This window comes from Takifugu flavidus, chromosome 16 (assembly GCF_003711565.1).
Source record: "Takifugu flavidus isolate HTHZ2018 chromosome 16, ASM371156v2, whole genome shotgun sequence".
Taxonomy (NCBI): domain Eukaryota; kingdom Metazoa; phylum Chordata; class Actinopteri; order Tetraodontiformes; family Tetraodontidae; genus Takifugu; species Takifugu flavidus.
Genome location: NC_079535.1, coordinates 4,528,185 through 4,542,559, shown reverse-complemented (window position 1 = coordinate 4,542,559; position 14,375 = coordinate 4,528,185). Strand labels below are relative to the sequence as shown.

The 14,375-nt window shown below is 46.8% G+C and overlaps 2 protein-coding genes across 3 annotated transcripts in view; one reads left to right on the top strand and one right to left on the bottom strand.

Moving 5' to 3' along the window:
• Nucleotides 1-285: 285 nt before the first annotated feature.
• nceh1a (neutral cholesterol ester hydrolase 1a) lies at nucleotides 286-3,718 on the bottom strand. The gene is made up of 6 exons (XM_057059552.1): nucleotides 3,567-3,718; nucleotides 3,169-3,460; nucleotides 2,057-2,303; nucleotides 1,905-1,974; nucleotides 1,549-1,720; nucleotides 286-1,483 (listed from the first exon to the last, which is right to left on the bottom strand). Exons 2-6 carry the CDS (start codon nucleotides 3,307-3,309, stop codon nucleotides 863-865), a joined length of 1,251 nt encoding a protein of 416 aa, XP_056915532.1. The 5' UTR covers nucleotides 3,310-3,460; nucleotides 3,567-3,718; the 3' UTR covers nucleotides 286-862.
• A 7,235-nt stretch (nucleotides 3,719-10,953) lies between these two features.
• Nucleotides 10,954-14,375, top strand: part of ppp2r3a (protein phosphatase 2, regulatory subunit B'', alpha) — a 34,755-nt gene continuing 31,333 nt past the window's right edge. For both annotated transcript variants that reach the window (XM_057058873.1, XM_057058874.1), the window contains exon 1: nucleotides 10,954-11,156. The gene's annotated coding sequence lies outside the window, so the exon portion shown is untranslated. The remainder of the gene's footprint in view (nucleotides 11,157-14,375) is intronic.

The following is a 14,375-nucleotide window of genomic DNA, read 5'->3' as shown; positions in this document are numbered from 1 at the left end:
GTTGGCGTCTTCAAATAAGCTGCATTTTATAAACTTTTGGAAGAAGCTGGAAATTATCCTCATAGAGCTTCGCAGATTAATTGCAAGTTGTTCTGCAGTGACCGAAAGTTGCACGGGGTCCCGTTGCCTGGGAAACAGGAAACATCACTGAGAAATGATTTAAAAAAAAAAAAAAGATTCTCAAAACAGGGATCGGAATTGACTCCCAACAGCACTTTGAAGTATCAAGCAAACCATGGTGGCAGAAAACATGGTGACGGCCCTCAAAAGTCCTGGAAACAAGTGTGAACGCTGTGGATTTATTACCATCTGCATTTGAATGAACAAATAATCAATCCATGTGGTACAAACGTGGAAAAGGAACCCAAAAATTACTGCTGTTTTATAAAATTAGAGACTGTAAACACAGAAGACTTAAATGTAGCAGCAAACCAACTTAATTGATCATTGAGGCAACACAAAGGAAATTCCATTAGCCTAAGATGGTGCTGTTAAAGTCCACCAGCGCTCGGGGTTAGCATGAACGCCACGCAAAGTTAATATAATGTGGGTTTTAGGTTAGACCCGGAGCCCCACTGGTGAAGATGTTGATGAAGTAAGTTGCAGGTCTGAGCTTTAAAGCGTTTAAGTGCCATCGAGCGCCCTCAGTTGTGGGGAAACACCCCCCTCTAGTGGTTTTGATTTGCATAGGCTGCGTGGCAGAGATAGAAGCTTTTGGTTCTGGTACAGGAATTTTAAAGGATTTAGAAGTATTTCCACCCTCTGCTGCAGAATCTCTGGGCATACAAATCTCTGCAGCTACATGAAGTTCCTGAGCTCAGATCACGTGAACAGATTACCGTCTCGCGTCTTGTGGGCACGCTCATAAGTTGTCCTTGAGCCAGTTCAGGTAAGCCCTGACTGCTCTCTTCCCCAGGTCAAAGTCAAAAGGCCATACAGCGAAGCTGAAACAGCCGTGGAAGCCGTCCCCGTAGTGGTCGTTGGTGACCTCCACCCCTGCGTCCTGAAGGCGGCGTGCGTACATCAGTCCGTCGTCCCTCAACACGTCAAACTCGCACGTGAGGATGTAAGTCCGGGGGCACTTGGCCAGCACTTCCGGACCAGCCAACAGCGGCGAAGCCCTCACGTCCAGCAGCCCAGGCAGTTGGACCGTTTTCCCAGGAGAACCTTTGTCCACGATCACAGGTTTGTGCTTCTTCCTGTACTTCGGCGCCAGGAGGACGGTCCAGTCCAGGCGAGCTCTCACCTCCGGGCTAATGTCAGGGTGGTCCAAGGAGCTGTGGTTGTTCTCCAGACACTGGGACTCCAGCGAGAGGTCCGCGCTCAGGTACTGCAGCCAGAAGCGCACCATGAGTGGACGGTACAGGATGGGGATGTGCTGGTTCTGCAGGTAGGACGGCGTGTTGAAATCCAAGGCCTGCAGCACCGGGTAGATCAACGCCTGGACGCTGAATTTCACGCTAACGCCGTCATCGCTCGAAATCTGGAAAGACACACAAAGCCCATTGTCTCTCCTTGCGTGTCCAGAGTGTCTTCCATGCGTCCTACCTCTTGGACGACGGCGGCGGCCAGGTTCCCTCCAGCACTGTCGCCGGCCATGCCGACGCGCTCGGGGTCGACTTCGTACCTGGACAGAACCTCCGGGGACAAGAAGTGCTTGGCAGCAGCCAGACAGTCCAGATACTGCACAGGGAAGTGCACCTCTGGATACAGGCGATACCTACACAGACAGCAGCGTGAGACGCTCCGGCTTCATCGGGCATCTGCTGGCGCCATTTACTGGCTTTGATGTGCTTTATTGTAAAATTCCGTGGTCCTCCGAGGGAAATATACCCACTTCCTATTTAGCTAAAGGGTGATTCCACCATTTTACCTGAAGCTGCACCAGGAGGGGGCGTACTTACTCAACGGAGACCACGACAGTGTTGAGCTCATCGGACAGCATGCGGTTGACCATGTCGTATGACCCTTTCTCTGATGGTGCGAGGGAGGCGGAACAGTCGTAAGAACACTGTCTAAATGAGCAACTACACACTTGTGCGTTCTTTCCACTCACTGCCGCTGCCGAGGGCCCAGCCCCCGCCGTGGAGAAACACCAAACCTCTCCGCAGATGACCGTCCCCGCCAGCCAGCGGCTCGTAGACGCGGACAGGGACCCCAGCAAAAGTGACATCACTGACCCTGACCCCGGGGGTGACCCCTCCTCCGCTGGACCCTGGCCGGAGGATGCTCTCCATGCCTTCGGTGGACCGCCTGATGGTGTGGATGTAGTGGCCCAGGCCGAGCCAGGACTTGACCGCGGCCTGGGGTCAAAGGAGGAGGGAGGGGGGACGAAGCGGATTATTGCCAGTCAGCCACAATAAAGAAGGGTCGTGTATATTTCTGTGATTTTTTTTCTTTTTTCTTCAACTTCAAATTCGAAAAGTGAAAAAAAGAGACAGTAAATGAATGTAACTGTTAGCCAGCTTCCACACAGGTAATAAAACAGCGACAGCAGCTGTGTTGCTTTTCACCTACATTAGGAAGTAGAACAAAGGTGAACACCAAGGGCTGAATAAACTCTTGACGTGACGCCTGGTGAAAAAGCTGCTGGGTGTCATTAACCCTGAATACTGTGCGCTGCCGTGAAAAATTCAGGACGTGATGAATCATTTACTTTTGACCCTCAACCCTGACAGGGTCAGGTCCATTAACGCGCTATTCACGGATTTCTGCTGCGCCTAAACATCACATGTGGGATTCAATGACAATCAGAATTTTGAAATTCCGTTTTATATATAGATTTTTTTGTTTTCTTATTTTGTTTCCTTGTTCTAATAGATAATATTCATCTGTACCCAATTACAGTGAGTTTATTCATTTGATTATGTGTAATTTCACAACATGAATGTCTCGAGGATGTAGGTTTTTTAATTTTTTTTAAATCATCAACCCTGGGGGGAAAAATGCTACTAAATCTCTCATTAAAAAGGTTGAAAGTGGAAGTCTGCGCGTGCACTTGTGCTGCAGGTTAAGCTGTGTGGCGTTCAAAATTCAAAGCCTGTCTTTACTGAACGCAACTGTTATTAAAAACGAAAACAAAAGCCTCTGCAGTCCAGAGCAGCTCTGTAGTTTAACACCTGCAGAATGACACCTGTCTCCTACTGCTACAGTCAAATCCAAGCTCACCAGGGTCATGGTGGTCCTCAGCGCAGCATCCAGCATCATCAGCCGCCACGGCTCCTGGATGGCGTCCGGCAGCGGGATGTAGATGTAATAGGCGAGCGCCGCCGTTAATAACACGGTAACAAAGACAGGCAGAGGCCGCATGATGGCTCCCACAGGCTGGATAATCTCTCCTGCTCTGATCTCACTCCGCACCGCGTTGCCAACTCCTCAGTAAGGAAAGTCGCTATTGGCTCTCCAAAAAGTCGCTAGATTGCGTCTTCATCGAATTTGTATTATTAGTGCGAGGAGAATACTGATGAAATAGAGACAAAAGTGAGCGGAAGGACAAATTCATTACGTTTCATACAGCATTTTTATACGTATATAAAAAAAAATCTATTATCTTTTCAATATCGTACCTGGTATTTTGTATTTCTTTCTGGAGGTGCTGACTGTGGTTGAAATAACAACGATGTAACATGAATCACAGCTATACGACCTTTGAGCACAGACAGCTGGCGCTGAACGCCAGCGGCGGTTGTGCGCATGCGCGCTGCGGACCGCGTTTATGCGCCGACCTCATGTGGGAGACCTATAAGAGCCGATGCAGGATTTGTATGTGTCATTTTTGACAAAACGTCGCCATGACAATTTGAAAAGTATGTTTAAACTTTACGTTTATTAAATTAAATAGGTAATGCCTATTTGTATGCCCTTCTCCTCTCTTCCACCCTCCCATTATGAGCTTGGTCCTGCTTAAGGTTTCTTCCTGTTGCTTGTTAGGGGTCAGGCCCTGGGATTATATAAAGCATCTAGAGAATTTTGATGGTAACAGACTATATACAGACCATTTTGATTTGATCATTGATAATATAAATCATATCCAAGCTAATCTAGAGATATTTTCCAAAGCTACTACAAAAATTTTACAGCATTTCTTTTTTACTATAATAGTTTATTTTTACTACTATGTATTTAAGTGCACCATCTTTCCCAAAAGGAAGTCAATAATGTGTAAAACAGTTTATATAACCAGATTTATATTTGTTTCATTTATTTATAAAAACAAACAACCCCAACAACAATCAAAACATCGTAGGTAGGAATCCCCGTAGATTCTGATTTCTTTATATTCGGCACATCAATCGGGCATGTTTGTTGTTTGTCGCCCTCTACAGGATATTTCTTAATAAAACGTTTCTCTGGGAAAATTCTTATATTAATTTGACGTCTCTGACGTAACCGAATGTACCTCTGGGAATTGAAGTTTTTAATCGACAGCCTCATTTAACAGGCAGTAGTTGTTCAAAATGACCACAGGGTGGCAGCGTAGAGCTGCCGACTCGGTTGTGCTCAGCCACAGCCGCAAAGCAAGTTAGTTTCTGTGTCCACAATATATCTAATTGCGTCATGGTTTTACACAGCATGAAAAATGAGTGTCAAAAACTGTAGATTTGTGACTATGGCTAATTACATTTTCTTAGATGCCAAAAAATCACTACTATATCATTCGTTAAAGTCTAATCCATCAGAGAGACATGATATTTACACATAAATCAACGAAGAGTGTAGAAGTGGCTCATTTCCCCGCATATCGGGATTTACACCCAAAACTAATACTCACTATTTGAGCCGTCACATTCTTGACTATGAATCCGATTAGAGAATCAAGGCAAAGAGAGGGAGAGAGTTGCCTTCGTACTGAAATACTGATGTAAGACAAATTAAAAGTCAACATGTCAATGCAGGACGTTGTTGGGGGGGGGGGGCTTTGTGACACGTGTTGGTAAAAAAGATTAATCCTCATCAATAATGGACTACTTACTGGAAACCATTAAGAGTGCATGTTGTTGAAAATAGAAACAGCTCATTGTCACAGCATTGATCGCTGCTCCTCTGGTGGTGCCTCTGTTTCAAAGCTGTTTTTAGCTGTTCAATCTTCTGAAAAAGTGCAATTTTGACAGGGCGCAACTAATCAATTACAGTAACTATTTGGCAAAGGCTTTCTTGTTTTGAATTCGAATCTGGGAAAGATTATTTAATTGGATAAAACTCAGTGCACAGAGCAACATTATTAAAGAAACCAAGCCGCCAATTTCAAACACATGGCATTGCAATTACACTGCACGCATCACTGCCCACTGAAGTCATCGCCCCTGTAACTGGTTTCAAACTGGTCTGAATCCAGGTCACAGAGCAGCACACGCTGCCAATCGTGTTGAGGGTGTGAAGAGGCTCACTCTTCCTATCTGGGCTATTTATTGCACCCTGTCTTCCCATAATTTAACATTTAAATGAACATCGTGTCCCTTGTGGCTCTGTGTTAGCATGTAAAACAAACACAGGCTGTTCCAAAACACAGTGGCTGGACCACCAGACCGTGTCGGTTCCAACTCCTGACAGACCAGAGAGAGGTTTAAATCCAAGGAAAAGGTCAGAGGGAGCAGATCCAAGAGTGTGTAGTGAAGCTTTTCCATAATAACGAACCTATAGCTGTGGCTATTTCACATACGTTAACGTTGAGTGTTTTCTGGTGTCTCAGTCTGTCTTTGGTTGTGTGTTCATCTTCCCTCCTGTGTTCATTCTACCCACCTGTGTAATAGGCTCCGCCCTCTTCCTGCTGCGTATGAACTGTTTCCTCCTTCCCTTCCGTGCCAGACTGTTTACTTTCCTTTGTGTGTTTGTTCTTAGTGTCAACTTCTCCCTCTTGTCTGATCTTGTGTGTTTAGCTGTAAGTTATTTATTTATTCTACCTTTGATTTAATCGACCGGAGCAACTTTATGAACTGTTCTCTCTGTTTGGGGTCGGATCGAGGCCTGGCCAGACTTGAAGTTGCAATCATGTCGTGCAGGTTCTGACACATATTTGTTGGCTTTTGTAGTCTGAAAAGTATCCGTCACACCTGTCAACGCTGCAGCAAACCTACCTTCACCACAGTTGCAGAGGACAGTCAGCCTATACGTCCTTTGAACTCCATCAAGGAGACCATCAATCCTGCCTCCTCTCAGCAGGCAGGGCCGAAGGCATCAGGGCGAAGCTTAAAACTGTAAATGCTGATGTCATATATCATACGTGCCTCCGCGTACTGCCCGTGATTGATTGTTGCTGCTCTGTTATGGCCTCCCTCTGCTAATCCTGATGGATGGAGCACCCCCCCAGGAAGCAAATGTGCTCTGGCCCCAAATACCAACCAGGAGTGTCCCGAGGAACACAACTAAAGAACCCGAAGAGCCAAAGGATTCCCGGCCCCGGTGACAGATGCCGCAGAACGTCAGCCACGACTTCTGGTGACACAAGCAGAGGCAGAAACCCGGTTGTGATGCCGCGCTGCAGCTGAGCGGGAAAGCGTTCCTCCTAAACCCTAACAGGAGGGCAGGTAGACGACAGCCACGCCGCAGCTGGCAGGAAGTGCCATTCAAAGCAAACAGGGAGAATTTATTGGATTTCCAACCCTGGTGAAGCAGTGCAGATGGAATCAGTGCAGCTAATTCACTTTCATGCTTCAATTCATCATATTCTGAGGCTTGTTTTAAAGAAGAAAAACCTCCAGATAAAACTACCAAGAGGCAAAAAATGGGATTAAACACACCCGCAGAGCATCACGTCATGCTATTTTTAATACTTAAATACTTTTATGTGTGCTTATATGGCTGCATACTTTGTGCAAATATCACTTTGCACAGGAGTGCTTGTGTTTTTAATCATTAGCACTACAGCTGATGATTGTTGACCCTTTCAGAAGGGTTTTCACACACTGTCATGGTGCACTCAACATTCTTACCAAAAGACGTCCCCAAATGGTACATATGTGCTTTAAAGGCCATGTTTTGTCATGCTATTTTGATGTGCAGGACCACAGACACACACACACACACACACACACACACACACACACACACACACACACACACACACACACACACACACACACACACACACACTCACACACATGTATCCGTTGTATTGGATGCTGTATTTCATCTTTAACGCTGGCCAATGTTTGTGTTACCCGCTGGGATAAAGATATGAAACAGGAGGGTTGAGAAAGAATATGTTTTCACTCATTAGGAGAAGGATTACAAGGCCTTCCCATCATGCTTGAGAGCATCTGGTAGAGAAAACATGTCCAGATCTTCAGCCATTCCAGGGAGGGACTCTTGGGATGGTGTTGTCAGAGACAAAAATAACTCCAAATAATCTCTGTAACTGAGCACAACAGTGTCTCAGCAGAAGTGGAGAAACAAAACCACAAAGACAGTCATAAATATGGGGGCTAAAGTCAACACAAACTTCAGGATTGCCTTAAAATCTTTAAAATGCAAAGCGAGGACAGCTCTGATCCTCTGCGGTGTGGAAGTGTTCTTAGACATCTCACTTGTCGGAGGTTCAAAAGTTTCTCCAATTTTCCGCTAAATTCCGGACCACCACCTCCAACTATGACTTTCCACCCTCGACTCACGCAGAATTACAGGAAGCCAGTTTCCACTGGTCTTCTGGGAATACCGTGACCGATGTGGAGACGGTAAAGCTTCAGCCTCCCCGGGCTGCACCTCCCACCACCCGAGGCAGAGTCAAGCACCTATGGGGTGTGATGCGATCTGCGGGCGGTGACCTTTGACCTCTCCATGCATGAGGACAGTGGTACGCTGTTGCGTGGCCTTCACAACATTCGTGCAAACTTCTGCAGAGACAGGAGGACGGGATCGTCCTCGTGGATCACATGACTCACCACAGCAGCCACAAATAAACCCGTGAACACGGGCAGACTTGCATTCTCCAACTTCCTCTCTGGCGCACTCTGCCGCCGCCCTGTCCCCCTTCAGCCTCTCTCTGGTCCTAATGGGATCCTGATGTTCTGGCAGCATTAAAAAAAAGACCCCAACCCCCTCCTGAAGGCTCCCCTCCACCAGAACCAAGGGTGCTGAACAGTGCCCCCCCACCTCCTCAGCTGCTGCTGCAAAGTGACGTTGACATGAAGCAGCTGTTGGGGCGGCGCAGGGGTGTGACTGATGCCAGAGCAGATTCACAGATAAGCAGGCAGATAATTGGACATACAGCGAAGGTGACTTTCAGCTTTTTAGGATCTTCTGTACCGGACCTGGCTGGATTCTGACCTGAGCAACCAGGCAGTTTAGATGCCCCCCTCCCTTGCTGACCTTCCTCTGCAGAGACCGGCGCGCTACAAATCAGACTCACACTCTAACCATGCACGTGCAGTCAGTTTTAAAATTCCGGCTCAGGGAGGCGGCGTGCCTGAAAGTGCACGAGAGCTTCCCTCTTTGTCCTCGTGTTGACATGTGAAGCTGTATTTCTGCCGTTAGTAGCTTTCAGCAGAAGCTCGCACAGAGGTGTTGTCTTCCTTAAAGCCAGCGCGCATGTGCAGCGGGCGTGTGCACAGGCTATTGTCGGTGTGCGCGGTGGTGATGGATGCTCCCTGCTCTATTTTGTCAGGACCTGTCAGCACCCATGTGTTCCTCCGGCCATCTCTTTTGATTTGTGAGTCAGCGTACGACTCATGATCTCATCAGAAATAGATTTTTCCAAACTCTCTTGAAAGGTTTTAGGGAGCTGTGCTGGGAGGGTCTCTGTATTTTAGTGTAGGGGGTTGTGGCGGAGCAGGTGAGTGGTGCACAGCTGTGCAACCTGGGCCTGGAAGCCTGGAATGGGTCTGGGATCTAGGCTTAGAACCAGCAATTTTGATCTGCTTTCACCAAACTACAGAAATGCCCGAAATACGCAAGATTCTCTATTAATTTTTCCAAACTCGACGGCGTTAAGCTTTCCTCCAACTGTTGCAGCGTGTGTGGTAGCGTGGCTCCATTATTGCCCAACGGGCTAAACAAAATTAGACGGAGGGTAAAAGTGTACTGGTCCTGGCGCTGCCATCAGAGACCTGTTACGTAAAAGGTGGAAAACGTTTAAGGAAATTTCTTACCGGTGCTGAAGCTGTTTTTGTGCCCCTCTTTATGTGGCGGACAGAAATTGATACTTTTGGGCTCCAGAGATGGAGATAAATGCACTTCCTGTTTGAATGCAGATCGTGTGACAGTCGGTGTTACGTGAGAGATGCCGCAGCGGCTTTTGGAGGTGCGTGTAAAACACTGATATCCTTCGAAATGACTCCACACCACATCGCTTGTCAACAGGTTCCACTCCCACTCATCGACGCCGTAACTTCACACTGCCACGATGCGGCTGCAGACTACTGCGTGTCCCATTTTAGCTGTTTTTTCCTCCTTGTCTCAACTAACTGCGGTCTGAGTTCCACCATCCAGCCACGCCGGCTTCCTCATCACCCTCCCTATAGTGATGGAAATACTCAGGACCCCAATGAACCCTTATTGACTGTGTAGCTCTAATTATAAATGCATGTGTAGCATAGACAGGCTTTTGCATCATTTTTCTGCAACAGGGAGGAGGAAGGATAATTGCCCAGCAGTCTTTAAAGCAACACTATTACACTCCTCTGCGCCAGGAACTTGATGTTCTTGTCTAAAATAAGTGTAGAACATCATCATGGTCTTTGTTCATGTTGCCGCCAGTTTCTTCTCCAACTGTGCCAAGTACATGCAGGCACTGGAGAGAGCAGGGCCCTCCCTGATGGAGCCACAGATAAGATTCCCTCTGATAAATAGGTGGAGCCACCGACGACCTTCATAAAAATGCAAGCTTCGGTGCCGCCGTGCTGCAGAGGAGCGCTGGGAGAAAGTTCCATTTCTAATGATTCTACTCAGACTCTGGTATTTTCTACTATGCTGACAGACCAGTGCTATTTCTGCCTACCCTGCTAGTGATCCTTTTTAAAAATTCCATCATGATCCGCAGTCTGTGCAGTGCAGTCGACTGCTTGGTCTCCATAGAAACATAGATTTTTGAGCAGAGGAGTCCTCGGTATGGTTAATCTAAACCTGCTGCCTCATTTTTATGAGTCATAGTTATGAATCTAGGGGTGTCTCTCTCTCTTTCACTTTCTCTCTCTCTCACACACACACACACACCACAAACACGCACACATACACACACTACTATGGAGGATATTACACCATGCAGACACCATGTGTTTGCTGCTTATATCATGCATTTAGCAGGACTTCATTATACAGTGGAAGTCTTTCTATAAAGTGGTGCACATCAGTCACATTCTGTAGGGGAAGATAGCAAGATTTCAAGGATTCAATGCCTGTTCACAAAGCCTCTCCTTTCCAAGGGCATCAGGGGAGCAAGACAAATTTTTCCATGACAGGGTTCTTAAGTATCTCCAATCTAGAGCTTTGTCATTGTGGATATATTTAGTAATCAGACAGGGGCCTGATTTCTTCCCTTATTTTTTTCAGGGGGTTATAAGAACATGATGGTGGGACACTCCAGCATCCTCTTATAAGATCTCTGATATTTGTTGTCTTTCTGGCATTCAGGGGTTTTAAGATGGCAGGTTTGCATTTAGATCTGCTTCTGGCTTCTGCAGAAACAGGATGGAGCAACAGAGAAGGACCCACATCAATAATTTTATAAATATCTTGCTCCTCAGGAAAGAAAAATTCATCGATCTTTATGAGCGGGCATCGGCTCTCTGCCCACACAATGGTACCAGTAATTCCTTGTCCTAAAAAGTGTCCATCCTTACCTCTTCCCCAATAAATCGTACTGCAATATAGGTCAAAGGAACAATAATAATTAAGAAGATTAAAGTGAAAATGAAGCGTAATATAGACGCCGGTACATTATGTGGATGTTAGCTTGGTGCTCCGCAGGCTGGGAGCCTGACTGTCACTCTCCAGGAGCCCCCGCCCCGCCTCCCTGTTTAACGGGAACTCCCCCTAAGTTCCCCGGTTCTCCTCTCTTTGCTCATTCTCTCCATGAGCTGTCACACTCGCAGACACACGCACACACACGCACTCGCGGGCAGTGGCTGGATGTCGGCGCTGTTCCCTGCTGCTCGATTCGCGGTTTGTGGCGGAGCTCGTCGTGACAGTTTGGCTGGAAGAGGAGTGAGGGAAGGAGAAAAGAGGTAAGGGATGGTGTCGTAATGGCCCTTTTCTCTTCTTCCACTTGGAAAACTTTACCGCGCCTTCGCGTCCTTCTCCTGCGCCTTTTCGGGCCATCGCATTTGCGCCACCCGCAGTTTGGTTTTCATCGTTTTATTAAATAAGGGCGTGTTTGGTGTTGGTGGTGGCTCGCGCCGAGCCGTGCGCGCGGAGCCGCTCGCGATCTCTCGCGCAAGAAAGTAAGGGATCCTCCTGTTGTGTCACAGGAAGTTTGGAGTTTGGATCCTTGTCGGGTGGAAACGGGTCCGTCCGTCCGTCCCGGCAGTCAAACATCCACTCAACACGACAGAGATCCACTTATGTGCCTGATATATGTCGGGGCTTTTAAAATCCCACCTAATGTTGAGATTTCCTTGACGCAAACTCGTGCGTGTTGCTGCTGTTTGGATGCTGCGCAGTAAAAATGGAGAGCGCACGAGACTCTTGATATCCATAGATTGTGTGAGATTTGAAATTCGCTCTGAATAAAGTGTAGCTTTATTCTTAAATCTGCGCATGTGTGACAAGAAAGGCTGTTTTCATGCATATAACTAGGTAATGCACCTCTTGTTTTAATCTTTATGCATAAATGAAGATGATCAGGGTGTCATTTAATGATTTGTTTGCTTCTGCGTGCGTGTGTAGGTGTGTGTGCGAGCTTGTGCAACTGGGTGGTGATATCCTAACAGATCCTCTGAGCTGGGGGTCAGTCACAGGGTCTCCCCTCTGGAATTCTCCCAGAATAGACGCAACACACAAACACACTTGAGCGACATCTTCAATCAGATTAACATATTTCCTTTTAACAGCGCTCATATTGATCTCCCCTCTTTGATGTCCCGCTTCACAAGGCTGCTGCTGCTTATTAGCACAGAATCGGTTCTATTTCATTGGTCCGTAAATAAAGCGACTTTGAGCAGCCGTGAAGTTGGGCCGGGGGGAGATTCTTACCCTCTTTACCCTCGGTGAAGTCAACGTTTACGCAAGATTCGTCATCAGAGTTCAGCCTCTCCTGAGTGTGTACACGTGTTTGTCATCTTTGGTCCTTTTTTGTGTGATCCTATGGCTCCAGGTATGTGATTGTTTTCATTGTTGAAGAGCTCATTCGTTTTGTCCTCCTCTCATGGCAGTTTTTTCATTGCCAGAGGTGAGCTCTGCCCCCTCCGCTGGGATTGTCCCTCTCCCGGACAGATTGTCTTTCCGTTGTATGGACATTCTTTTTCTGCTACTTATAGATGGTGCAGAGTGACACGCATGAGTCACGCAGGGTTTCGCTAAAAGATCAACAAATGAGAGCTCTCTTGTTGCTCATGCTCATGGATGTGTCACCAAGATGATAGATGCTTAAAAATGTCAATTGTGTGTGTGTGTGTGTGTGTGTGTGTGTGTGTGTGTGTGTGTGAGGATCTTGTGTGCTGTAATCTGACCCTCGCCAGCCATACCGAGCCTTGGAAGGCCAGGGACACTTCTGCATGAACTATGGGGAATGTGGAAGTTTGGGGGGGGGGGGGGGGTGAATGGGCACGTATTTTCTGGAAAAGGCAATTTTAACATCTTATCAAAACCGCAGAACTTGCGCCCTATTTCACAGCTTAACTGACCATTTTAAGGTTGTCTTAAGATCGGACTTAATTGCGAGCATTTTTCCTGCGAAGAATGCAAGTTCTGTGTTGCTGCCGTCATTCTTCTGTCCATTTGGGCCAATAAAAAAGCAGCTGACTTTGCACACGCATGCGCAGGAGTTTTAATGTAAGCTCAGACATACTGAGAATGTAAACCGCGCTTTCTTTTCTTTGGATTCTATACCAGACTTCCTTTATTTTGATTATTTCTCAACATTTGAGCACAGATTTGTTGAAGATAGCAAATGAATGAGCTGCTGGCATGAAGGTGATGCATGGGGGCGGGGCTTCATCTTCATAGTGCCATCTCTTGACCTTAAATGAGATAGAACCACGGCAACATTACTCCTTGTGGAGCCGATGAATAATACCTAACCTGCGCTGCAGAGCTAAAGGTTACGTTTGATTTTCCTCCTCTCTGTGGATGTAGTGATACAATTGGCTGCTGTAATGGTGTGAAAGCAGCTTTATCTGTCTAAACGTACCCAAGAGTCTCAAGTCACAGGGGAGAAATTAGTAAAGTCATGCTTGAGACAGAGAAAGAGAGAGACGCCACGTGGTTAGCGTTCACCCAACCAGCCTCTCAGATTGTTGCTTTTGCAGCTCAAATTGATGTTTAAGACTGCATCCTGCTTCGACTTGCCAAAGTTTTCCACAAACCCCTCGCGGTTGTGCGTCTTTTCGCAGATGCGTGTTGTTCCCGGGTGGCATTAATCTCCAGGTCACACACAGGTGCAGAGGGACAGCACAGCCCAGCAACAGCGTTCCGTCACACGTTACTGGAAACTTGCTCGGCCGTGCAGACACATGTTGGCTGGACTCAGTGTCTAACCTTGAGGATGTCATCAGGGGTTTATCACATTTGGCCAAGTTTGCAACAAAAAGCCCTTGTTGAGGGTGTGCATCGGCGGACGTGACGGTGTTGTTGACAATGTGGCTGTTGTCAAACATTTTCTAACTCCTGCTACTGTATAACTACAGGTGCGGTTAGTTAATATATTTGGGTTTCTTTTAGCATTTGATCTTACAAAAGGATGTTTATGGCAAACTTGAAATCAGCAGGCGGCAATATCTAAACATACAATTAATGTGGGGCTCATTCATGGTAGAACACAATCGGCTGCGGGTGCCAGTTTTCAGTGGTTTTGTTAATGAGGGAGCACCGATGTTGGAAAAATACCAGGCTCTCTAAAGAAAACAGATGGGACAAATCTGCAACGCCGGCACAGACCTGCAGAATAAAGCACAAGAGCAAAGTTACACAACAGCGGCAGACTAACAGAGGTGTGTTTGGCCTGGAGTCGGCACACACACACCTTGTTGGAACAGAAGGTAAACTCCCCGATGATGCTGGAAAATGAATAACAGTTCCGTCACTGTGGGATTAAAAGACGTCCCCAAGGAGACGCAAAATTTAGAATTATGTTTCATTTTTGGATTACTGTCATGTGTAATTATGACTCATTCGCATCTGAATTATGTGGGTGTTTTTGTCTGTCTGTGTGACTGTCTGTCTGCTCCGAGTGATTGTGTGTGTTCCGAGGGTGCGGTGTGTGTTTTTGTAATTAAGTCACCATGAAA

Bases quoted from the DNA above. Each gene is read 5' to 3' on its own strand.
- nceh1a (XM_057059552.1), bottom strand. From the start codon at position 3,309: ATGCGGCCTCTGCCTGTCTTTGTTACCGTGTTATTAACGGCGGCGCTC. The intron at 1,975-2,056 runs GTGAGTGGAAAG...TCGCACCATCAG, and splicing joins CTGGGCCCTCGGCAGCGGCA to AGAAAGGGTCATACGACATG. The intron at 1,721-1,904 runs GTAAGTACGCCC...CTGTCTGTGTAG, and splicing joins ACTGTCGTGGTCTCCGTTGA to GTATCGCCTGTATCCAGAGG.